Genomic DNA, 25,000 nt, shown 5'->3' with positions numbered 1-25,000 from the left:
AAAAGGGGTTCAATAGTGAAGGAGAGTGGAGTGAACTGATACTAATGGACCTCAACACCATTAAATACCACTGGAACAGGATGGGAGTGAATTACAGTGTTTAGTGTGAATAGGATGGAAGTGAATTAGTGAATTAAAGTGTTTAGTGTGAATAGGATGGAAGTGAATTAGTGAATTAAAGTGTCTAGTGTGAATAGGATGGAAGTGAATTAGTGAATTAGTGTCTAATGTGAGTCTTCGTCATGTTGATTCCTCTAATCAGCCTGTCTGTCAGACAAGAAAACACTCCGGATTACATTTAAGAAGAAGGAATTCAGTTACAGTGGGGAGAGAGAGAGAGAGAGAGAGAGAGACAAACAGAGAGAGAGAGAAAGAGAGAGAGAGAGGAATAAGTGTCTGTTTGAACTCATCAGTTTGATTTAATAAATCTCATATGACAGTCAGAGAGAGAGAGAGAGAGAGAGAGAGAGAGAGAGAGGGCGAGCGAGCTACAGGTCTCAACAGGTTCTACAGTCACTAGGAGGAAAACAACACTCACACTGTAAAGCTGAACTGTTGGTTTGATGTAAAGTCTGATAAAGATCACTGACCTAAACTCTCCCAGCAGTTTGGCTCAGTCTAGTTTAGTTTGGTTTTACTTTAGTTTAGCCTGGCTCAGTCTAGTTTAGTTTGTTTTTACTTTAGTTTAGCCTGGCTCAGTCTAGTTTGTTTTGTCCAGTTTGTGTTTATATTTTGCTTTACTGACCTGATGGGGAGAGGGGGTGAAGAGTGTTTATTAGATTCTATCTGCAGTTGTTAATATGACTCAGCAGACTAGAGCAGTAGTTTACATGACTCAGCAGACTGTAGGACAGTAGTTTACATGACTCAGCAGTCTGTAGGTCAGTTTAGATAACTTTTTTTCCCCACAGCGCAGGGCATTACAAGGCAAATTCAGGTCAGTCAGTCAGTCATCTGTCGCTCAGTGAGATGATGCGCTTCATCCGATGGCCTCTGGAGGGCGTCTTTGACTGCCAGATGCAGTGTTTCCCATACAGAGGCACAAAAGCAAAAGTTGGTCAGTGTATAGAAATTGATCTAAATCGATCTCTGATGTCATGTCTGTCATGTGGTGATTCTGTTCACATAGTATCACATAGTAGTTAACTTTTTATCTGTCTGTCTCCCTCTCTCTGTCTCTCTCTCTCTCTGCCTGCCTCTCTCTCTGTACCTGTCTCTCTTTCTCTACCTGTCTCTCTCTCCAGCCAACCATCTTCAGTCCAGTAGTAGTAAAACTGAGTCCTGGTAAGTTGAATCGTCTTCTCTCCATGTGAATAAATGAAGTTCCAATCTGCTGACAGCACAGTTTCTTCTCACTCCCTCTCCCTCTTTGCTGTGTGTGTGTGTGTAGTTATGGTCTGCCGGTGGAACAGAAGAGGACTCAGTATAAAGAGAGAGGAAGAAGTATGAACTCCACCGGATCTGGGAAGAGCAGCACTGTGTCCAGGTTAGTTAACCTGCTAACTACCTGCCAGGTTAGTGCTGTTAACCTACTAACTAACTGACTGAGTTGGGTGGCAGCGGGGAAGCGAGGCAGGTGGAAAGGCTGGTGGAGCTGGTTTGGTTTGGACTGTGGGGTTTGGTCTGGACTTTGGGGTTCCGTTTGGGCTGGGGTTCGATCTGGACTTTGGGGTTCGGTTTGGACTGTGGGGTTCCGTCTGGACTGTGCTGTTCTGTCTGGGGTTAAATCTCGGCTCTAGGGTTCTGTCTGGACTCTGAGGTTCAGTCCAGACTGTGGGGTTCAGTCGGGACTATGGGGTTTGGTCTGGACCTTGGGGTTCGGTCTGGACCTTGGGGTTTCGGTTTGGACTGTTGGGTTCAGTCTGGACTTTAGGGTTCAGTTTGGACTTAGGGGTTTGGTCAGGACTTTGGGGTTTGGACTTGACTGTGCTGTTCGGTCCGGAGTTCAGCTCTAGGGTTCTGTCTGGACTCTGGAGTTCAGTCCAGATTGGGGTTCAGTCCAGATTCTGGGGTTCAGTCTGGACTGTGGGGTTTGGTCTTGGATTCAGTCTGGACTCTGATGTCCAGTCTGGACTGTGGGGTTCAGTCCGGACTGTGAGGCTCGGTCTGGACCTTGGGGTTTGGTTTGTCTGAGATTCTGTCTGGACTCAGGGTTCAGTCCGGACTCAAGGCTTTAGTCGAGGCTCTGGGGTTCAGGCCGGACTCTGAGGTTCAGTGTGTGGGGTTCGGTCTGGACCTTGGGATTCGGTCTGGACCTTGGACTTCAGTTTGGACTGTGGGGTTCAGTCTGGACTTTAGTGTTCAGATTGGACTGAGGGGTTCGGTCTGGACTTTGGGGTTTGGTCTGGACTGTGCTATTTGGTCTGGGGTTCAGTCTGGACGCAAGGCTTTAGTCAAGGTTCTGGGGTTTGGTCAAGACTCTGGACTTCAGTCAAGACTCTGGGGTTCGGGCCGGGCTCTGGGGTTCAGTCTGGAGTCTGAGGTCCTTCTTGACTGTGAGGTTCAGTCTGGGCTCTGGGATTCAGTCTGGGATTAAGTCTAGACTCTGGGCTTAAATCTCGACTCTGGGGTTCAGTCTTGACTCTGGGGTTAGTGTGGGATTCAGTCTAGACTCTGCCGTTCAGTCTGGACTCTGGGGTTCGGTCTGCACTCTGACATTCAGTCTGGACTCTGGGGTTAGGTCTGGACTCTGATGTTCAGTCTGGACTCTGGGGTTCGGTCTGGACTCTGAGGTTCAGTCTGGACTCTGGGGTTCGGTCTGGACTCTGATGTTCAGTCTGGAGTCGGGCAGTCGGAGACTCAGTTGCTGTTCTCTGGAAGGGAGAATGAGTGGTGCATCATGGGTAATTCTTCCTCCTCGGCTGTTATTGCGGCGGTGAGGCGTCTCGTCAGGTGAGCCGCATCACCTGCTGGGAGCGGGGGGGCGGTGCTGCAGGGAGGCTGAGCCGCCACACTAACCCACCGACTGACTGACTGACTGACTGACTGACTGACTGACTGACTGACTGACTGTACTGTGTCAGAGTCAGGGAGGGGCCACACTGATCCATCTGGAAATAGACAGAATCTTTGACAGATAGATTTCTGTCCCTTGGTTGTTTTGGAAGGTGAACATGGAGACCTGGTGGCGAGTCAGAGGTACAGGAAGGAGAAAACATGACTGACAGGAAGGCTTTGGTGCTACTGCACAGAAAAAAGAAGAAACAGTCCATACAGTATGAATTCAATAAGAAACCGGCCTGGCAAACCTACAGTCATCCCAACTTTATACCAGGCTGTTTTTCTCTTTGTTTCTGTAATTCTTTGATGATTTGTACAACAACAGGATTCTGTTGTGTACTGTATTGCTGCATTAATTATTGCCTCCTCCAAGTTATTGGTGTTCGCTGCCATTTTTCTCAAAACAAACCTAGAAACACATTGATTCCAAGAGGCTAAGTGGATGGTGATGAGTCCGTCCTGACAGACGGACACATCGTCAGCTCTCAGTGAAAATGAACTGAAAATGATGGAAATGGACAAACACAACGAATCAGTATGGCCGCTCCCTTATTGGCCCTGTATGAGCAGGACTAACTAATGGACTCACCGAGTTGCTGGACTGTGTGAGGAGAACCTGCGTACTAACTGCCTCTCTGTGTCTTCATAGTGTATCAAAGGTGTTGGAGCAGTCTGAGGAGCATCCAGAGGAGATCCTCCTTAACCTGGGGTTAGACTAACTAACCAAGTGACTAACTGACTAACTAACTGACTGACTGACAAACTGACTGACTGACTGATTGACTGTCTGTGTGTCTCCACAGTGTATCAGAGCTGCTGGACCTGTATGAGGAGGATCCAGAGGAGATTCTCTATAATCTCGGTTTTGGTCGAGAAGAACCTGACCTGGCCTCCAAGGTTCCTTCCCGGTTCTTCAGCAACTCTTCCGGAGCCCGAGGCATCGACGTCAAGGTGCCGCCACTGATATTAGTATTAGTACTACTAGGAGTAGTATTAATGTCAGTATTAGTAATAGTATTGACCTTGGTTATTGTCATCATGTCCTGTTGTTGACCTGCAGGTCTACCTGGGAGCTCAGCTGCAGCGCATGGAGCTGGAGAACCCCAACTACGCTCTAACTAGTATGTACTACAATACTCCTAGCATACTCCTAGTATACTCACTACTATACTTCTATCATACTCCTACTACACTCCTACTATACTCACTGCTATACTCTGGAAATAATACTCGCCAGTGGTGAGTATTTTTCCTCTCGGGCGAGTCAGAGACAAATCTTGGAGTTATAGTTTTAACGCACGGTCAGCAAGTTAGAGGGAGGTTTTGTTTTCCTCCCTGCCTGTCTGCCTGTCAGAGGGGAGGTGAATGGTACTAAACACAACACACACTCATATCAGCTGTGTGTGTTTGGTTGTGTGTGAGCGTGTTTCATCCGTGCAGGTGATGCATTTCATCTGCTTGTATGTGTGTGTGTGTGTGTGTGTGTGTGTGTGTCCTGTTCCCAGTATTGTGGGTGATTTGTGGGGTCCTTCAGCTCTTTAAGCTGTTCTGCCAACTGCCTGCTAACAACTAGCAAGGACAAAGAGCTGTTTGTCCCAGCCTGAACACACACACACACACACACACACACACACACACACACACACACACACTCACTCACTCATTTTCAGAGAGTGTATTGGTGCTGCAGACATGCTGGAGCAAAGTCCATCTATGTTCCAGAAGAGGAATCACTCCATAGTAAAAAACTGACCCACATTCAGGCCTGTAAAAGTGGCCATTACCCCTCATCATGACATCACTGTTACTATAGCAACCAATCACCATCTAATCGACAGGCGATTAGATCAAAATAAATCGTCAATCTGTCTCTTGATGTTAAAAAATCAACCCTTCATTTTAGGGCGAACTGTTCCTTTAACAGACTTGGGTCTGTTTGTGGTTCCTGGAGGCTTTTCCAGAACATTCTCACACCATTCCACTGGTTCCCTAGATCCCAACCGTGTGTGTGTGTGTGTGCGTGTGTGTGTGTGTGTGCGTGTGTGTGTGTGCGTGTGCGTGTGTGTGTGTGTGTCATGTTGTTGTTTGTTATGTAAGCACTGTTTTCTCACTAAAAGAAAGATTCTCTTGGGATAGAGAGGGAGAGAGGGAGGCAGAAAGAGAGACAGAGAGAGAGAGAGGGAGAGAGAGAGTACGTGTCATTTTCTCATATTCCACACTTCCTGTTTTAGGATCCTCAGAATTATTGATACTGCTGAGTCAGCTCTTGGCAGGAAACACTCTCACACACACACACACTCTCACACACACACACACACACACACACACACACACACACACACACACACACACACACACACACACACACACACACACACACACACAGACTGAGAGGCTACAGGCAGGTTTATTGTCATGTATTAGTTGTTATTTTTGTGCTTTTTATTTAGTTGTATTCAGATGCAAGTGAACTGAATTGAGACTCAGAGACAGAGGGAGAGACATAAATATCTAGAAATAAATATCCAGAGAAACAGTCAGAGCAGGCGAGGAGTGACAGTCTGTCTGTTTCAGCACTTTTAACTTTACAGAAGGAAACGTTTCATCAAAATGCACATTTAGGATTCAATTATTAATAATTCAAACAACAGTATTTAGCCAGCCTTGTTGTGTTGACCATCATGTTTTTAAATGACATTGAATCTGCATGTCATGTCGATCTAATGAGTTGGACTCCGTCAAACCCTCAGAGTAGAGCTTCCTCAACCCAGAGAGGATCATGGGATATCTTCCACGGAAGTAAAAAAAAAAATGGCAATCATCAAAATTGGAGTTAGGGGATTTTCACAGCTGTGATGTCACTGTAAAGCTCTGAATGCAAATCAATGAAATGTATCTTCCATAATGAGCCACACTGGGTCAGAACACTGCAGCCTCCATCTCCCAGAATAAAGAGAAAGCAGCTTCACCTGCATTTCACCTGAGGGGTCAGAGGTCAGAGGTCAGAGGTCAGAGGTCAGAGGTCAGAAAGAAACAGAGAGACTAAAGCTGGGGACAGATTACATGTTTTTCAAGACCGATTTGGCAACAATTTGAGATCGGGCAGAGTCTGTGGTAATTCAGGGTAGTCCAGGGTAGTTCAGGGCAATTCATAGTAGTTCAGGGTAGTTCAGGGTAGTTCATAGTAGTTCAGGGTAGTTCATGGTAGTTCAGGGGAGTTCAGGGGAGTTCAGGGGAGTCCAGGGTAGTTCATGGTAGTTCGGGGTAGTTCGGGGTAGTTCAGGGTAGTTCATGGTAGTTCGGGGTAGTTCGGGGTAGTTCGGGGTAGTTCAGGGTAGTTCATGGTAGTTCATGGTAGTTCAGGGTAGTTCATGGTAGTTCAGGGTAGTTCATGGTAGTTCAGGGGAGTTCAGGGGAGTTCAGGGGAGTCCAGGGTAGTTCAGGGTAGTTCATGGTAGTTCATGGTAGTCCAGGGGAGTCCAGGGGAGTCCAGGGTAGTCCAGGGTAGTCCAGGGTAGTTCATGGTAGTCCAGGGTAGTTCAGGGTAGTTCATGGTAGTTTATGGTAGTTCATAGTACTTCAGGGTAGTTCAGGGTAGTTCATGGTAGTTCAGGGTAGTTCATGGTAGTTCAAGGTAGTCCAGGGGAGTTCAGGGTCATGCTGTATAATGTCCCAATTAAATCAGAGGATAAAAATAGGAAAAATACGGTAAATAAGTGTAAACACAAGATCCAACGTGTACAATGGCTGAGCCGGGAAATAAAAAGAAACCTGAATGTCTTCTCAATCTTTTTTGCAAATCGCAGCACAAACCACAATTGCTGCAAGCCATATGTGCAGCATATTTGTTTTGGTATCAAAATATCACAGAGAAATACATTCTGATGAGTGCAGGTGAACCACAAAAAATCACATTCTTGCAAGAGAACCGCATTCGCTTATTCTTAGTCTTTTGTTTACAGTCTATGGTCTTTAGATTTGTGCTCCTCACAGACAGCTATCTGCATGTGTGTGCGTCACAAGAGACGCTCATTGTCACTTATGATTAGAAAAATCCCTTAATGTGTCCCCAGCTTAAGAGAAAGACAGACAGTCTGCTGTAGCTTTGTGGTGACATAGTAAGCAGACAGAAGACAGACTGGTGTGTTTCATAACAGACTGACAGAACTATTTAGACAGGGAGGGAAGGAGGGATGAAGAAGGAAGGAAGGAAAGTATGTAAGTCTTCATCCTGTTAGAGACGAGTCCGACGGGCGACTTACACAAACAGAGAGAGTGAAGGAGTGGCTTCGACCCGCTCTGACACTCTTCACAGGGTTTTATTACATTTCCTGACAACAAACTCCATCCTGTCTCAACAAAACAGTGATGTGAAAGTCAACATCAAACATTCAACATTCAAACAACAGAAATGTCTGAATCGGCCCAGAGGAAGAACGCTGCCTTGGCTTCAGTGTGTTTAGAGAGTTTCTCATTGGACGCTGGTGTGTTCAGACAGAAGAGCAATGAGAGAAAACAGATCCAAGGCGCTCTGCTCTTAGAAAAAAGTAGTATTTTACTGGCTAATTCATGGCATTACACATTAAACGTTCCACTGTTGCATTGTTCTGGGGTTGTTAGTTGTTTTTTTTGTGACCCAATTTTTTTTATTTTCCTGGATGTGAGGGATGCAGGTACCTTGACATTGACATGAATCAGCGGAAAAATGAAACAAAAAGTAAATAAATAAATAAGTGACTAAATAGCAAAAAATAAGTAAAAATAAACAAAAAAGTTAGTTAGTTTTTAATATTATAGTTTTTAGTATATTGGTGTTGTGTTCAGTCAGTCATGCAGCTGAGCTCCTGCTAACAGTTTTCACCCTGAGGAAGGCCAGCATGCGGCGCAAGGCGTCAGTGCAACTTTTCATTGGTAATGCCTTTAAAGTCTTTAAACTGTTTTCTAAGGGAATGGGTTTGTTGCTCTTCAAAACAGAAATGTCGAGTTTGAAAAGTATTCGACAAAAACACACTTCACTTCAACAGAATTGTTGAACATTTCCTTCGGTCAGTTTTCATTCTGTCTCTCCTGCTGCTGAACCAACACATCAGCATCCTTTCCTGCCTCTACAGCTGGTTTCCATCCAAGTGTTTTTATGTGAATTATGGTGTAAGGAATTAGAACGGCTGCATGGAAACAAGACACAACAAATGTCCATAAAATGTCTTCAATATTGCTAAAAAGTTTTTACACTTGCTTTGAGGCAGAAAAGTTTTTGTAGATGAAGAAATTACAGCAACCCAGCTGATGGAAACACAGTTAATTCATATTTAATTTTTTGCCACATTTTAAGACTTCACCTAAAAGTCACTTGACAGTATGACCCCGTTTCCACCTGCATTAACCTGCGTCTTGGAGTACCAGATTTTAATCAGATAGCACTTAACCACATAAAAATACATGATGCACTGAAGACGGATGGTAATCCGGTCAGCCAAACCCCCTCTGGAGGCGTCAGGGACGAGTTGGGCCTCATTAACAACAAAGTGTAAATGCGATGAGACTCCACATGTGGGAGCTACGTTAATGAAAATAAACTTTTGCATGCGAATCTAACCAGGAAGCAGAAGCAAAACAAACAGAAAGCCAGCAGATCACACAGGAACATGGACTGTCAGGATGCTGGATGGGAACAAGCAAGGCGAGGTGTTTACTTTCAGTTTTAAAGGATGTAAATATGAAGGGAAGTGATGTCTGTGACGGTCTAGTGAGGGAAAGAGAAATTGGATTTTAATGTGTATAACAGAGACACATTTTAATGGCAGGTGTCAATACAACCCAGCTACATCAGATCTGAACACAATCTGGATTCAGGACGCATGTTAATGCAGGTGGAAAGGAGGCCAGGTCTCTCTCCCAGGTCGTTTCCAGGAGATATAGAGCTGTTAACTAACAGTAGCTAATGAGCCTCTCTCTCTCTCTCTCTCTCTCTCTCTCTGTCTCTCTCTCTCTCTCTCTCTCTCTCTCTCTCTCTCTCTCTCTCTCTGTCTGTCTCTCTCTCTCTCTCTCTCTCTCTCTCTCTCTCTCAATTCAATTCAATAAGCTTTATTGGCATGACAGTTGCCAAAGCAAATGTGCACTGATAGTGCTCATCTAAAACAGACATTACAGAAATCCATCATAACATGAAATAACAGAAGAACAACAGTAGAAGTACTGTATAGGGACAGTCTTAAGAGAACTGTCTGTCTGTCCATCTGTCTGTCTGCCTGAACAGTATACTGCATGGTGTGCTCTAAGACGGTGCTGCCTAGACTGAACTGGTATCTGTGTTCCTGACATCTGGGCTTGATGTTGGTCTTTTTCAGGTTTACTGCCAGGGCCCAGGTCTGGCAGTAGTTCTCCAGCAGGTCCAGGTGCTGCTGTAGACCCTGTGCAGTGGGTGACAGCAGCACCAGGTCGTCTGCATAGAGCAGGAATCTGATTTCCTTATCTTGTAGACTGAGTCCAGGAGCTGCAGATTGTTCCAGCTGCACCGCTAGTTCATTAATATAAATGTTAAATAATGTTGGACTCATGCTGCAACCCTGCCGAACTCCTCTTCTTTAGGTGAAGAAGTATGATTTTTTCCAATTTTTATCCCGCATTTGTTTTTCGAATACATTGATTTTATTACATCGTATACTTTACCCCCTACACCACTTTGTAAAAGTTTGTAATATAATCCCTCATGCCAAATAGAATCAAATGTTTTTTGAAGTCAATAAAGCATGCAAAACTTTTTCCATTTTTGGTTTGGTTTACATGTGTATTGATTAGAGTGTGCAGGGTGTAAATATGGTCTGTAGTACGGTGATTTGGGAGAAATCCAATTTGACCTTTGCTCAGGACATTGTGTTCGTTAAGGAAGGTTAGGATTCGATTGTTTAAAATGCTACTAAATAACTTCCCCAGGTTACTGCTCATACAAATGCCTCCGAAATTATTAGGATCCAGTTTGTCACCACTCTTGTATATCGGGGTAATAAACCCTTGGCTCCAGATGTCAGGAAAACAGACAGAATTCAGGACAAGGTTGAATAATTTGAGCACTGCTCTCTGCAGCTCAGGTGGTCTTAAGCATTTCACTTCTGATACTGTCAGGACCACAAGCCTTTTTGGATTTCAGAGTTTTTAGTTTTTCAGCCAATTCCTCTTGAGTAATAGGGAAATCAAGTGGATTTTGGTTGTCTTTAATAGTGCATTCTAGTAATTGTAGTTGTATAATTCTCTCTCTCTGTCTCTCTCTCTCTCTCTCTCTCTCTGTGCTGTGTCTATGTCTCTCTCCCAGGTCGTTTCCGTCAGATAGAGGTGTTAACTACAGTAGCTAATGAGTTCTTCCAGCTCTACAGCCAGGTATCTGGTCAGCCTGTCCAGCGCATCAGCTCCAGGGACCAAGGTAATCACGGTAACCATGGTAACCCACTGGCAGGGTGTGGCAGTGGTGTGGTAGTGACAACCGATGTGTGAATGTGAATGTGTGTTTTCGTGGTACATGTATATACTGCCAACTGTTAGCATCAGTTTGTAACGTTAAATCTCCAACATCAGAGCATGAAGGGTTTCTGATTCCAGCAGCATTTGTTTCCTAATGAGGTTTTGTTGAGTTCTTCCTCGTATGCTTGGAGGGTCTCAGGCTGGTGGAGCTGCAGGTTCGGATCTGTAGGACAGTTAGGCTGTTATGACTTGATAAAATCTGCTGTTGTGTCTCTTGTGCTTTGTTCTGCTTCCTTGTGTTTGTCTCACGTCATTCTGTTCTATGGTTGAATGTTGACCAGTTAGATCTAGTTAGGCTCATTCTCTGTAAAGTCCTTTCAGACAAGCTGTGCTGAAGAACTATATGAATAAATAAACTTGAACTTGACCCATCCTTGTTGTTTTGCTCCTAGGAGGAGGAGAAGGGGAGACGTCGTCTTCTCCTCTGAAGAGGAACAACTCGGCTTTAAACGCCGCCAAGATCCTCAAGAAAACCATTACCAAGCACAACCTGCTGGGAGGCGCTGCAGAGTCACCTGAAACACACACACATTCCACCAACCACACACACTCTGAACACACACATGTTAACGGTCACACACACTCTGAACACGCACACACTAACGGTCACACACACACCGGTCCAGAACAGGATGGCTGCAGTACCGACCCCGACCAGCAGGGGGAGTCAGCCAATCAGAAAGCCCTCCGCAAGAAAGACAGCCGCTCCCTGGCAACAGTTACCGAGGAAACCAACGGGGACGGAGAGACAGACCGGCCGACACACGACAGGTACTGCAGGACAGACAGGAACAGGATTACAGTAATGTTACGAAAACTTTGTGAGTATAATCCAGAACAATCTGACGCTCTGATAGAAGCAGTGTGTTACTGACGACATTAAAGGAATAGTTCAGCCAAAAATTCTGTCATGTCTAGTCAAGTTTATTTATATAGCCCTTTGTCACAAGCATGTCTCAGAGGACTTTACAGAGAGTGTGTCTAGCTAGGTCTAACTAAACACAAGTAATGGTGAACAAAGTTATGCAAGACAAACATAGCAAACAGAAAAACACAGGTAGGCAAGAGCAGATTTAGCAAGATAAAACAATCTACCTATTCTACCGCCTAACATACCCGGCACCCCAGCCTTAGACCTTAAATGCACACAAGGAAAAACTCCCAAGAAAAACCTTGGTAGGAAAACTTGGAAGAAACCTTGGGCAGGCTGAGGCAGATAGGGATTCCCCCCCCCCCCCCCCCCCCCCCCGGGACGGCTTCTCGTGCAATAGGTGCCGGGCAAAACATGTCTACTCGCCCTCATGTAGCTGAAACACAGGTGACGTTAGTTAGTGCATAGAACACACAGGGAGGCTGCAGCACAACTTTCTAAAAAAAAAACTGAAGTCGGTCGGTCCGGTTCTTTGGAGTTCCGAAAAGAAATGACCATAAAGTTCCTCCATACAGCTGCAGCAGAATCCAAGTCTTCTGAAGCCAAACGATCACACAGTGAGTGGAAAAGCCCGAGACTTACACCGTTATTTAGAACAAGTCTTCACTACAGCCACTGTTTTGGAAAATGGTCACGTGCGCTCACCCAGACCGTTCATGTGAATCTCCCACTTCTTTATTAATCCCTGTGGGGAAGCTGGGTTGTTGCAGCAGGAAACAGTAACAGGATACTGCAAAGAAAATGATAAAAAAAGAAAAGGATGGGAGTTGGGAGTAATAAATATTATTCAACCAACCATTACAACACTAGAACTTAAGTAGAAACACAATAAAAAATACAATGAAAAGTAGTTATTCTGCACACCCTCATTGCAGAATAACAGCAGTAGCGCATACTGAAACAAGGAATAAATGAGAAATATGTATATGAAAATATACCCAAAATATTCATTACAAAATAATAAAAAATGGTAAAAGTATGAAGATATATACAGTGTATAATGTATGACCTAATTTCACAATAAATGGCATGTTAGCATTGTTAGCATTTCTCATTGAAACCAATGGATTTTGTTAGCTGCAAACTAACGTTCTCCTCCCCTAACAGCCCTGAACAGAGCAGCACCGGACCAGCGGCCAATGGAGAGCATCCACCAGGGTCAGCTGACCTTACAGCAGCCAATCAGATGACAGAGGAGAGAGTCCAGGTGGTCACAGAGGGGGAAGAGAAGAATCTGACCTCCACCCCAGAGAAACCTCCTCTCATCCTGGTCCCGCCACAGCTGGCCCAGCTCCGCTCCGAAACCACCGACTCCTTCGACATGGAGGAGGTACGACATTCACCTGGGTTCTCCTGGGTTCTCCTGGGTTCTCCTGGTTTAAAAGATTCCATGCTGTTTTTGTCATGTTTGATCTATTCTATCTCCTTGAGATATAGGAAGTAGGATGTTCTCCTGGTTGAAAGAACCTGTCATCTAAGCTCATATTTCATTGCGTCCTGACTGTTGTAGCTCCCTCCACATGGAGGAGGTACGATGTTCTCCTGGGTTCTCTTGGGTAACAGAACTGTCATCCATGATGTATGTAGTAACATCTAGACTCTTGTACTGTAACTCCTTCCAGGTATGATGGACATAGAACCAATCTACTATATTTGGAGTGGATTACAGTGGAACTTTAGTCCAGAATTCCATCCAGCCTCTAAATGCAGGTTAAACTGCTGGTTACCTGGGATCAATAGTTTAGTTTTTATTTTTCTGCTCCTCTATTGTTCCCTGTTGTCAGTCTTTTCTGTTGAGCTCAGAGGTCAGAGGTCAGGATCTGGAGCTGGTAGGGATTCAGTGTCTTGCTCAAGGACCCTTCAATAAGTAAGTAAAGTATTTATATAGCACCTTTCACAGAGCAAAGTCACAAAGTGCTCCACAAGAGTAAAATAGTTAAACACAGAGTTACAGACAGAAGCTAAACGAAGGCTGGTCTGAACAGAAGAGTCTTTAGCTGCTTTTTGAAAGTGTCACCAGAGTCTCAGATCTTCAGTCCAATGGGAGAGCGTTCCACAGTTTCAAAGGTTCAGTCACCTTTAGTTTTAAGTCTAGATTGAGGGACGAGCAGTCAGCCTGGTCAGAAGACCTGACTGACCTGCTGATGCTGTAGGGACCGAGTCCAGATGTACACAGCTGCCTGACCATGCGGGACTCTATATGTGATTATAAGAACTTTCAAATGAATCCTAAACTTGATGGGAAGCCAATGTAAAGAAGCTAAAATGGGTGTGATGTGAGATGTCCTGCTGGACCTGGTCAGCAGCCTGGCAGCATTCTGGACCGTCTGGAGACGTCCCGGGACGAGGCTGAGGCACGGGAACAGGGAGTTACAGTATTCCAGGCAGGATGATATAAAACCATGAATAACAGACCTGAGTTTGTCAGTGTATCTTAAAAGGAAAAAACATGTACGGGTCAACAACTTAATATGTTGATCAAAGTGCACACCCTGCGACCCCTGGTTAGGGGACGCAGGTTTCTAGTGGACTCTCTAAACACTAGAAACCTGCGTCCCCTGACCACAGGATGTGGGTTTGATTCCCAGTGTGACCAGACCTGCTGAAGAGTCCGCAAGCAAGATACTGAACTGCTTCCTGTTCTAGCTGAACTAGCTGCATCCAACCAGAGGGATGAAAGAGAATGAATCAAGTATATCAGTATAACTCACTGGGTGCCAGTGTAGCCTAGTGGTCAGAGAGATCGGCCTGTAACTGGAAGATCTCAGGTTTGATCCCAGCAGTGTGTGTGGTTGAAGTGTCCTTGGTTGTAGTATAATGCTGTGTTGTTGTGTCTGTTGTTCAGGTTCAGAGTAATGAAGATGAGGCTCTGCCAGCCAGAACCTCCAGAGCCACAGGTGAGTTTACCTTAACCTCTGACCCCTTTACCTGTAACCCAGTATCTTCAGAAGCAGTAGTGACTTTGGCTGAACCGTCTACACCTCTGTACCCCTTTACCCCTCACCCCTTACCCATAACACCTTGCTCTAACTTCTTGTCCCAAGCCTTTGGTGAGTTTACCTTGACTGTCTGTACCACTAGACCCAGTAACTTCTAACTAGTGTTGAGTTTGTTGGTGAGTACTTCCATCTTTTAACCCTAACCTGTCAAACCCAATGCTGTAAATCTAACACCTTGAAGCCACTGCCTCAAAGCCTCAAAGACAACATCTTAAACCCAACGCCATAAACCCATAAACCCACTGTTTTAAACCCATTGTCTTAAACCCATTGTCTTAAACCCATTGTCTTAAACCCAGTGACTAAAACCCAATGTCTTAAACCCAGTGTCTTAATCCCAATGTCTTAAACCCAATGTCTTAAACCCAATGTCTTAAACCCAGTGTCTTAAACCCAGTGTCTTAAACCCAATGTCTTAAACCCAATGTCTTAAACCCATTGTCTTAAACCCAGTGTCATAAACCCGACACCTTACATCCGAGGGCTTTAACCCAGTGCTGTAAACCCAAAGCTTTAAACCCAGTGCCTAAAACTCACAACCTTAAACTAATAACCTTAAACTCATCTCCTTGAACTCAGTTTCCTCCACCTGATGTCCTGGCTACTGAACTCCTTTCGCTAGTAATCTATTAAACTCAATTAGATCAAACCTAAATAGACTTCTCACTGATTCTATTCAACTCTATTAGATAAAACCCAAATAGACTTCAGTAGATTCTGTCTATTAGATCAAAACTTATGTAAGCCAGTCCTGTGACAGAGTGGGAGGAAAACACCACGAATCCTCCAAATTCATTCAACAGTGGACTACTGTCCGTCTGTCTGCCTCCCATCTGCCTGTCTGTCTGACAGACAGCAACAGGAAGTTGTACAAGTCGTTTCCTAGGTTACTTGTCATGATGGGTTAAGTTGGACCAACAGGAACTAAGTTCTTGTGTTATAAATGTAGTTGCGAAATTCAAAGTAGGTCTGCACATACAATTTTTTTCCCGTATATGCTGTGCACAAATAATCAATATTTCATTATTTTTATTTATGTGATTCTATTGCTGAGACTTATTGAGAAATCAATAGTGCATATTTTAAATTGTGTCGATCCATAAATACAGTCCAATAGTTGAGAGTAAAGTAGAGTCTTAAAGGAAAGTTTAATGTCTATAGGAGGAAAGAATATCAAGAATTATATCCAGTATGTTTCTATAGGATATAGAAATGTCATTTTCCCTTTCAATCCCTTCATATCTCAGAGAGGAGACATTGTGTCCCATTACAGAGAAGCTGCTGCTATATTTCCTAGTATAAATGTAATTGTACCATGGTCCTGTACTGCCCCCAGCTGGTGTGGATGGAGTACTGCATCAGTAAATGACGGGTTGATCTGCAGCTTTTCATGTTCCTCTGGACAAACTGAAAACTGATAAATCAACAGGATGTGAAATACAAATTTTCAAAACCAACAAACAACAGTTTAGACATTCAAACCATATTGAGATTATCAATTATTTGGTTTAAAAACATGAAGTATACAATAATACATAATCACAGTATAATAATAACCTCTCTCTGTCTCTCTCTCTCTCTCTGTCTGTCTCTCTTTCTCCATGTCTCTCTCTCCATCCAGACCTGTCGAGGACTGTCAGTCAGCAGTCAGACAGCAGTGGCTTTGCTGAGGAGCCTTCCACTGACTCTAACAGCTACCTCAAGGTGTGTGTTTGTGTGTTTGTGTGTATGTGTGTGTGTGCCCTTTGTTATTTCACTAACTCAATCTCAGTCAATCTCAGTTTTTTATCTCATGATGATTATGTGTGTATAGTTTACATTCTATGCTGCTGTAAGTTGCTGCTTTGATGTAGAGTTTTTATGACCTTAATGGAGTAGTTTAACTCAAAATTTAAATTCAGTCATTAATCCCTCATGTCAGTGGAAACTCCAGTGAAGTTGGTAGGGCACCAACCACTCAGCAGTTCGCCCCCATAGCCCCATCTCAGCCTAACAAACTATTGAAGTTAACAGCTCCATCTTTTTACAGCTCAAAAAAGGTGAAAATGGCCATCAAATTTCTCCAAACAGCTTGTGCAGCAGAATTGAAGTGCTGAAGCCACTGCACTGTGGCTCCAAAATTGTTTGTAGCCAAACGATTGCACTGTGGCTCCTAAAGTCTAATATTGTTGGAAGAACAGGACTGAAAAAGTGCTGTGCATCGTAAGTGAAACATTGAAAATGTCTGATCCTGTTTACAACTAGCCAACCTGTAGCAGAAGGTTTGGGAACAGAGCTAGCACAGTCTCCCCCTCTGTGCTGTAGGGTGCTGCTGGCACATTCTGGAACAACGTCCATTTACAACGTGATACTGAGGAAAATCTAGGAGATAATGAGGTAAATACTGACTTGTGGACCCACTGTGCAACCGTTTGGCTACAAAACCCTAAGATGGCCCAGTTAACTTCAATAGTTTGTTAGAAGGCTGAGATGGAGCTACGGGGGGAACTGCTGAGTGTTTGGTGTCCTACCAAATTGAATGGAGTTTCCACTGACATGGGGTTGGAGATAATGACAGAATTTTTGGGGGTGAATTATAAAGTTTATCTATTTTATCAACTGAGCTAGTTTCTGATTAGTTTGTAGTTAATTGGTTGTTAAAATGGAGTTAATTGTTTGCTGATTTTGTCTTTTCAGCTGCAGGAGAGTAGTGACAGCTGCGACAGTGAGACCACTGTGACATCACATGCATCACATGATGTGGCCACGCCCCTCGCCCTGGACCACCCGGCGTTTGATAGGCTGGTCGACAGAGAGGAGGAGGAGCCTGACAGTGCTGCTGAGGCTGATGGGAGGTGTAGTTCCAGGGGAGCAGAGGAGCATGATGGGAGTTCTGAGCAGGTTACACAATACTCAGTCGACCCGCTTCCCTGGAATGGACCAATGAGAGCGCAGCAGGATGAGACACAGAACCAGGAGCGGATTGAGACTGAGATCAGGACCGGCCTGGAACCAGAACCGGAACACACCCAGGACCAGTCTGCTTCACAACCAGAATCAGAACACACAACACAGAACCAGAACCGGTCTGCTACACAACCAGAAACAGAACACACGCAGAACCAGAACCAGTCTGCTCCAGAACCAGAACCAGAACACACCCAGATCCAGTCTGCTTCACAACCAGAACTAGAACACATCCAGAACCAGAACCAGTCCACTATAGACCCAGACCCACACACAGAGGGAGAGTGTGTTCAGGATGAGACCGGTCAGAGTGTGAGTTCCCAGGCGGAGTGTGTTGTGTTGGATGGTTCTGGTCCAGTCTGTCCTCCCAGTCCATCCTCTCTGGTCCAGAACGCTCTAAACCGAGCCAGACAGAACCAGCTGAGCCGGCCCGGCGGGACGCTCCAAACCCCGGGCAGAGGAAGAGGGAGATTCCCCCTCCAGAGGTCATCCTCCCTGCCCTCCTCCCTCCTCTCGCCCTCCAAGGTTGTCTCCTCCGTCAGGATCCGGTTTGGGAGGGGCGCCGCCTCCTGCACCCCACCCAAATACTCCTACAAATACTGCCAGGAGGAGGGAGGGGGCGAGGAGGAGGATAAGGAAGAGGAGCAGGAGCAGGAGCAGGAGGAGGAGGGACAAACCAACTGTCTGTCTACTCTGATCATAAACCCCGCCTCCCCTCACACTAACAGCCAATCACCAAGGCCTCACACAGAAGCTCCCACCCCCTTGTGCCCTTTGCCCATCCCACGCCACCTAATGCGATCATCCTATTCGCTGCAGAGCCCCAGTCCACCTCCTGATTGGCTGGAGAGGTCACTGGGAGGCCACACCCAATCCTGGAGCACCCAGAGTGTTCCTGATCTCTTCTCCAATCAGCAACAGCCTGGCCAGTTACATCAGAACACAAACACCAATCAGAACCAGCCGAGTTGGAATTCTGGGCCAATCATGTTCCCCTATCCTAGTACAGCTCAGTATTCTAACCCGAGCCTCAACCCTAACCCCTGTACCCCAAACCCTCCTCCACAGTACCCTAATCCTAACCCAAACCTTAACCCCAGCCCTAATCCCTGTACCCCAAACCCACCACAGTACCCCAACCCCTATCCGCTCCATCCATACGCTAGTCTTCCTAACCTTCACTACCACAACACCTCCTTGCCCCATCATAGTAGTCTAGGCAGCCTACACCAGCCTACAACTCCCACAATCCCCCAGTGTTGCAGCTTCTCCAATGTTCACCACTTGAGTCTGAGCAACCTGCATTACACTGGAACTCCCATAATGCACCATCAGGGCTACCACCATCCTCAGTCGCCTATTGGTCCGTACAGTCATCAATCACCTTACCTCACTGCTCCCCTTGGCTCCACAAATGCCTCACCCTACCATGGTTACCATGGTTACAACCAGCAGCCCCACCCAGTCTTCCCCCCCACCCACAGCCTAACCCAGCGCCCTGCCTCGGCCCCTGGACACACTCCCCTCCATGGGCTTGCTCCTCCTCCAGCTCTAGGCTCCCTCCCAGGCCTGGCGCTGGCCCACAGCCCAGGACAGGCCCTCCTCGCTGGGCTCGCTCCTACTCTAGCTGCAGGCTCCAACCAGGGCCCGTCCAGCACGGAGATGCAGCTGAGGAAAGTTCTCCACGACATCAAAGGAACCGTACAGAGCCTGAACCAGGTTGTTATTGGTGATTACTGGTGTTACTGGTGTCAAGTAAACTGAAAGTACAGGTGATGGTAGCTGTCATATTGGTCTGAAGTAAACGTTACTATGGTTACAGATAATATTTACAGCCATCGCAAGATCAGAGGAGTGGAGAGACTGCTGTTACCTGTACAGTCTAGTCATTTTTCTCCGCTCTGCTCCAGTCTGCACCATACATATGTACATTCACACTCATTCATAAATTCGGTTGTCACTACCAACTTCTGGCAGTGGGCACATAGCCATGGTTAGACCCAGGTTACTCCCTGTAGCCGTAGTCTCTTTAGCCCTAGTACCTTTAGTCCTGGTCTCTTCAGTCCTGGTCTCTGTAGCCCTAGTCGCTATAGTCCTAGTTTTGTTTAGTCCTGGTCTCTTTAGTCCTAATCTCTTTAGCCCAATCCCTTTAGCCCTTTTCCCTTTAGTCCTAGTCTCTTTAGTCCTAGTCCCTGTAGCCCTAGTTCCTTTAGCCGTAGTGCCTTTAGCCATAGTGCATTTAGTCCTAGTCCTTTTACTCTTACGGTAGTTCAGGGTACTTCAGGGTAGCTCAGGATAGTTCAGGTAGTCCAGGGTAGTTCAGGGTAGTCCAGGATAGTTCAGGCTAGTTCATGGTAGTCCAGGGTAGTTCACGGTAGTCCAGGGTAGTTCAGGATAGTTCAGCATAGTTCAGTGTAGTTCAGGATAGACCAGGGTAGTCAAGGGTAGTTCAGGGTAGCCCAGGGTAGTCCAGAATAGTTCAGGGTAGTTCAGGATAGTTCAGGGGAGTTCAGGGTAGTTCAGGGTAGTCTGGGATAGTCCAGGGGTGTTCAGGGGAGTTCAGGGTAGTCCAGGATAGTTCAGGATAGTTTAGGTAGTCCAGGATAGTTCAGGGTAGTTCAGGTAGTCCAGGGTAGTCCAGGATAGTTCAGGGTAGTTCAGGGTAGTTCAGAATAGTTCAGGATAGTTCAGGGTAGTTCAGGGTAGTTCAGGATAGTTCAGGGTAGTTCAGGGTAGTTCAGGGTAGTCCAGGGTAGTTCAGGGTAGTCCAGGGTAGTCCAGGATAGTTCAGGATAGTTCAGGATAGTTCTGGGTAGTTCAGGGTAGTTCAGGATAGTTCAGGGTAGTCCAGGATAGTTCAGGATAGTCCAGGATAGTTCAGGATAGTTCAGGATAGTTCAGGATAGTCCAGGATAGTTCAGGGTAGTCCAAGATAGTTCAGGATAGTTCAGGATAGTTCAGGATAGTTCAGGATAGTTCAGGATAGTTCAGGATAGTTCAGGGTAGTTCAGGGTAGTTCAGGGTAGTTCAGGGTAGTCCGCAATGTCACAATTAAATCAAACATGTTTGATTTAGCAAACGAATAATGTTAATGTTAACGTGCAGCTACTAACCAGTACTAGCCATGTAACATTACCTAGTGTGCTAATCAGGTGTGTTAAGAAGACAGTGATGGTTAGCTGACCAGATACTATGGCTATTAGCTATTAGCTATACTATTAGCTAACAAGCTGACACTATTTAAACGCTAAATTAATGCAAACTGTTGAGACGGCTGAGTCATATCAGCGGTTCCCAGTGGTTGTTGTCACCTGAAAGCAAAGTCTGGGATGAGAGAACTCTCTTTACTTCCTGTTTTGACATCACTGTCCTCTCTCTCTAGAACTCAGCAGACACTCCAGACATGTTCAACGATCACAGAGCAGCCCTGCCCAGCCACCAGGTACACTCACCGCTCATCGCTCCAACAGTTTCCAAACGCTTCCTGTGTTCTTCACTATACTTCATTCCTATGTACAGCATTATGTGTTTCCTCACTCACCTGCATGCTGTTTTTTATTACATTTTATGGCATTTACAGTGTAAAAGAGTAACATGAGATCAATCGTCAAATGACATCCTCAAAACATTGTAAAAAAAACAAGGACGAGCCTTTATTTTGGTTTGGAGAAAAGGAGCTAGCTGAATATCGGAGCAGTAAACAGAAGGAATTTTAGGACAGCAGGTCTGGTTAGACAGACCCAGCTTCAAACCCCCACCCTGCTGAAGTGTCCTTGAGCAAGACTCGAGCTAAATATCATATCCAAGAAGTACAAGTCAACACTTGTGTCGTTGTAGAGAAAGTTCTTTCCAAGTTCTCTTGGAGAGGAGGAACCTCTAAAGAACGTGAGAACAAACAAGAGTCTTTCCAGTTTGAGATGGACTGAGTGTTTGATGTTGTCCATCAGTTAAAACACACAGCTGATCATTTTCTCTCAATGAATGAACAATTGGGGAGGGGGGGCAAGATAAAAGACCACAGGGAGCAGCAGATTATTATTATTATTATTATAATTATTATCATTATTTGTATCTGTCTCTTTCTCTCTTTAGTCTGTGGGGGAGTTACAGCAGAAGAGGCGGAGTTTGAATTTGTTCCGTAGTCACATGATGGACCTGGAGCTGTCAATCATCCGACAGCAGGCTCTGGTCTACACACACCTGAGTCCTGCCGACAGGTAACACACACACACACACACACACACACACACACTTATATGTCTCCTACAGTAGTCTCAACTAAATCTACTAACAGTAATGCTATCAAGCAGGTCTAACCCTGTGTGTGTGTGTGTGTGTGTGTGTGTGTGTGTGTGTGTGTGTGTGTGTGTGTGTGTGTGTGTGTGTGTGTGCAGGCTGGAGGCTGAGCAGCTGCAGACTCTCAGGTCAGCGGTCAGAGAGGAACTACAGGAACTGGAACAGCAACTGGAGGACAGACTGATAGACCTGACACAACACACACACCGCACGGTAACACACACACACACACACACACACACACACACACACACACACCGCACGGTAACACACACACACACACACACACACACACACACACACACATGCAAAATTGAAATCTGAGATCACAGATTTCATCATGAGGAGCCAAATTTACAATAATATTATATTGTATTCTCATGTTTATATAGATATATAGTACGTCAGTAATCCATACTCTGTCCAAATTTAGCCCACTGTACTGTTGAAATTGTTGGCTGCAAGTGAAACTTTATTCTTCTTATTGTTTCTATTATTTATATCATTTTTTTTAAAGTTTATATTCTTTTTTTCCCTGCTGTATTTGCTGCTGCAGTGACCAGTTTCCCCACAGAGATCAATAAAGTTTCATCTCATCTTATTGTATTATAATATAATATAATAAAATTAATCAGTTCTCCTCTCCTCAGGGTTTCCATAGAGACGGCAGTGTTGACAGTCTGTCCACTGCTTCGGCACTGAGAGCTATGGAGCCGGTCAGTACACACACACACACACACACACACACACACACACACACACACACACACACACACACACACACACACACACACACACACACACACACTGTACATACACACAACACACACATCATCATCATCATTTCTCTGTCATCAGCTTATCTAGAGTCTGTCTGTCTGTCCAGGTGTCTGACCTCCTCAGAGAGCAGCTCTTCCTCCAATCAGAGCTTAGCTACGAAGGCCACACCCCCTCCACTGGCCCCTCCTCCCGATCCTCTAGTCCAGTCAGAAGAGGCAGGGAGCACAAAGCAGGAGTTTACCGGACGTCAATCAACATAACCCCCGCCCCCCCTCCTCGCCCCAACACACACACTGAGGAGGAGGAGGACGAGGAGGAGGAAGGAGGGAGGGATAGAGGAGGAGGGGAGGAGTTACCAGAGGAGGGAGGAGCAAGAAGAGGAGGAGGAGCAGGAGGAAGAGTGGAGAACCTCCAGCAGCTGATCAGAGAGGTAGCAGTCAGCACTGTTTTATTTGAAGCTAGTTTTAAAACATTGAAGTTTGTTTTAAAACATTGAAGTTTGTTTTAAAACATTGAACTTTGTTTTAAAACGTTGAAACTTAGTTTTGAAAGGTTTAAACAATTTCTTTTTTTCAATTTGTATTTTATTGAGTATCTTATGAAATGGAAAAAAAACAACACACAAGTTGACAACAGCATAAACAAAAAAGTCCAGCAGAGACACAAAATACAGGGAGAGGTGTGTCGTCCTCACATCCGGATTCCCAAGCCACAGCGGAGGAAGGGTTAGGCCTCCAGGCTCATCAAAAGTACAAATAACAAACAGTCATACAAAGCAGACCAAGGTCATAGAGAGAAGGTCATACAACTCACGTTAAGTAGCAGGGTTAGGAGAACTGTGTTATGGGCCAGTTCACTATCTCTGAGTTCACCATGGGGTGTCGGTGAGAACACACTGTTAACTCTTCTTTACTTCACAGCAGCACAGTAGGGACCAGGCTGAACTGGTCACTAGCTGTGGGGATACATGCGGTCTGAAACAATGAATACACAAATCCAAATATCAGTAAACTATAAATAAAGTTATCCAATCATCCATAATCATCAACATAATTAAACAATGAATGTTCAGAGTTCTTATTAGAGTAATAAGAAATAACCCATCAAAGGTGTGATGAGTACGATGCCTGATAGGGTTGGTATGTAGGTACGGTTATAGGTATTTGAGGTTCTGTGGTCATAAGAATGTTTTGCACACTTGAAATAAAAAATCTCACTGTAATTCCACTTTTCTATGTAAAGCGTCAGCTCTCTCCACAAAGTTTCAGTAATTCATTTTACAGCTATGAATCCTGGGATTTCTGTCAGGATCCGTTTGTAAGTTCAGGTTTGCTCTCTGTTGAAATCCAAGCAGCCCGTCCCACTGAAGCTGTTGGACGTCCTATCGCTCAGATAGGAACAACAACAAAGATGCAGCTGCAATGCAAGCGCAACTGAGTTTTGTATTGTAATAAAACTTTATTATAACGTTGATTTCCTTGGTAAAACAAAGTTTCTATTTGATGTTATGTCAGAATTTGTTAGCAGCAGGGAGCACGAGTAGCGGGCTAGCGTTAGCTCGTTAGCTGTGTGCGTTCTCTGGCTCCGTTCGACCAAACCTACATGCTTACAGTATCTCTCGTTAACATTCCTGCATAGTTTCTAGCTGTCAGATCTGGTGCAGAGGGTTTGACTCTGAGATGCAGGGAGCCGGTCAGTCTGGTGACGCTGTGAGGTTCAGATCCAGGATTCAAAGCTCTGGAAAGGAACTGCTGAAGCTTTCTGCAGAGAGAGCTGGAGCTTTACATGTTTTCATTAGGTGTCACCATTAATCAGAATCAGACTAATGCAAACATCAAGTTACAAGCTTCCAAAAATGTCTCAAGTATCCAAACTGGAATTACGAAGACAGATTTTTTATTTCAAGTGTGCAAAACTTTCTTACGACCAAGGAACCTCAAACAGGACAAATTCATTCCTGCAAAGATTCAAAGCTAAGTCTCAACTTTTCAAAACTCAGTTTCAGCTTTTCCTAACTAAGCTTCGGTCGTCATGGCAGCGGTCTCTCTCCACAGTAGTGAAGTGTACAGAATTGAAAATCGACTGTAAGGCCTTATTGAACCCATTCCTCTCCATTAAACACTGCATGAGTAAGATTTCTAGTTTATTTCTATAGTAAACTGAGCTGATTCTCCTTCCATCCACGATAAGATCTAAGCCTCAACAGAAGTATGTGTTCAGTCTCCTCAGGTCATGTGGATCAGACAGGTGGAGGATCAGACAGGTGGAGGATCAGACAGGTGGAGGATCAGACAGGTGGAGGATCAGACAGGTGGAGGATCAGTGTGAACTGTGTGAAGGTTTGTTAGAAACTGCTTCTTTATAAAACCTGTGTGTTGCTTGTGTTTTAGATCAGAGAGAGCGTGGCACAGGAAGTGCGACAGGAGATCTACAGCGAGCTGCTGGCCGCCGCGTCGCCACGGAGATCGCCCAGACAGTACCGCCTGTAGTCATGGCAACAGCAGAGCACTGCCCTAACTACAGCCTTAGTAAC

The 25,000-nt window shown here is 45.1% G+C and overlaps 1 protein-coding gene across 1 annotated transcript in view; it reads left to right on the top strand.

Moving 5' to 3' along the window:
- The window catches only part of LOC139661299 (protein ITPRID2-like), a 26,342-nt gene extending 1,348 nt beyond the window's left edge, over nt 1–24,994 (top strand). Inside the window, exons 2-17 of the mRNA XM_071539731.1 lie at nt 1,245–1,284; nt 1,391–1,486; nt 3,804–3,951; nt 4,061–4,121; nt 10,310–10,417; nt 10,908–11,286; nt 12,554–12,776; nt 14,292–14,343; nt 16,067–16,149; nt 17,122–19,110; nt 20,774–20,833; nt 21,484–21,608; nt 21,786–21,900; nt 22,338–22,403; nt 22,574–22,897; nt 24,858–24,994. Coding sequence (XP_071395832.1) covers nt 1,446–1,486; nt 3,804–3,951; nt 4,061–4,121; nt 10,310–10,417; nt 10,908–11,286; nt 12,554–12,776; nt 14,292–14,343; nt 16,067–16,149; nt 17,122–19,110; nt 20,774–20,833; nt 21,484–21,608; nt 21,786–21,900; nt 22,338–22,403; nt 22,574–22,897; nt 24,858–24,956 — 3,873 coding nt within the window. The 5' untranslated portion in view covers nt 1,245–1,284; nt 1,391–1,445 and the 3' untranslated portion in view covers nt 24,957–24,994. The remainder of the gene's footprint in view (nt 1–1,244; nt 1,285–1,390; nt 1,487–3,803; nt 3,952–4,060; nt 4,122–10,309; nt 10,418–10,907; nt 11,287–12,553; nt 12,777–14,291; nt 14,344–16,066; nt 16,150–17,121; nt 19,111–20,773; nt 20,834–21,483; nt 21,609–21,785; nt 21,901–22,337; nt 22,404–22,573; nt 22,898–24,857) is intronic.
- The last annotated feature ends 6 nt before the right edge of the window (nt 24,995–25,000 follow it).

This window comes from Centroberyx affinis, unplaced genomic scaffold (assembly GCF_046629955.1).
Source record: "Centroberyx affinis isolate AG114_WGS23_722 - 3 ecotype Tasmania unplaced genomic scaffold, CSIRO-AGI_Caff_v1 ptg003504l_1, whole genome shotgun sequence".
Taxonomy (NCBI): domain Eukaryota; kingdom Metazoa; phylum Chordata; class Actinopteri; order Beryciformes; family Berycidae; genus Centroberyx; species Centroberyx affinis.
The sequence above is the reverse complement of the archived record's forward strand: the minus strand, read 5'-3'. Positions and strand labels throughout refer to the sequence as shown.